Source organism: Lottia gigantea (assembly GCF_000327385.1).
Source record: "Lottia gigantea unplaced genomic scaffold LOTGIsca_13577, whole genome shotgun sequence".
Lineage (NCBI taxonomy): Eukaryota > Metazoa > Mollusca > Gastropoda > Lottiidae > Lottia > Lottia gigantea.
In genome coordinates, this window is record NW_008707543.1 from 1 (window position 1) to 1,174 (window position 1,174).

General features: G+C 37.3%; 1 protein-coding gene across 1 annotated transcript; it reads right to left on the reverse strand.

Moving 5' to 3' along the window:
- Window positions 1-19: 19 nt before the first annotated feature.
- Window positions 20-1,145, reverse strand: LOTGIDRAFT_177043 (hypothetical protein; the record flags this gene model as incomplete). The annotated part of the gene is made up of 1 exon (XM_009049424.1): window positions 20-1,145. A coding segment is annotated over one exon (1,126 nt), but the record flags the coding sequence as incomplete, so codon positions are not given.
- Window positions 1,146-1,174: the final 29 nt, after the last annotated feature.

The following is a 1,174-nucleotide window of genomic DNA, read 5'->3' on the forward strand; positions in this document are numbered from 1 at the left end:
AAATGTTTACTGCACACACCACATTTGTAAGGTTTTTCTCCACTGTGGGTTCTCATATGAGTTGCAAGATAATAACTATTTAATATTTTTCCACAAATTGAACATTTCTTTAGCTTTATCTTTTTTAATTGCTTTTTCCGTTTTGGTTGTATTGTTTTTTCGTGATCTTTGTTTTTCGCCTCTTTTTCAGGACCTTGGATCTTGTCTTCTAACCCTTTTTCCGAATTCGTTGTCGTATTTGGGTGGACAACCAAAATTATGCTATTATTAGAATCTTTTGTTTCTGCATCTTTATTTTCTTTCTTTTGAGAAGCAACAAAACAATGGATACAAAAACCAAGTTGTGCATTGCAGCTTTTGCCACACTTAGAACATTCAAAATGAGAGTTCTTTGGATTCTTTGAATGCTGGTCTAGAGCAACTTTGGTAGAAAACCCTATATCACATATTGGACACTTATAAAGTTGGTTTGGAACAGGCTTGTGTGAGGATAGGGAAGACTCTGGCTTTTTTGGAGGTGAAGATTCAGGTTTAGATGAGGACTGAAAAGGATCAGGCTTCTTTGGAGGTGAAGCTTCAGGCTTCTTTGGTGGATTTGTAGGTTTAAGCTTTTTTAGAGTTGGAGGTTTAGGATTATTCTGAGGTCTTCGTATAATCTGCTTTTCAGCTTTTTTAGAAGATCTCAGAGTCACTGATAACGGTGAAGAGGAAGGAGAAATGTAAGTCTTTGAAGAAGGATTGGTTTGTGGAGGTATGGCAGTGATCACAGGCTTAGATTTAGTAAGAGTTTTACACTTTTCTGAAGTTTTCTTCTGTTTGGCAAGAGCTTTCACTGATGAAGAAGAAGAGGAAGGTGCTTTAGATGAATTGCGACCTGTCTTCAAGTGCTGAGTATTAACTGTAAAAATTCCTACATGAGAACCTACCATTTCTGAAAATTGTCTAGCACGGGAAGGATTGAAAGAAGTATTGTCTTGAATAACTGAAGTTAGATTGGCATTCCGGGAACATGTCACTGGATTAGATGGTTTCTGAACTAAACCAGGAGCTCCTGAAGCTTGAACAGGTAGCTTTGCTTTCCTATCTTGAACTAATAATAAAGAGCTGTTTTTCAGAAGACTATAGGAACCAGCTGGGGTTTGCATACCATCTAATTTCACTAGAGGCTGTNTGT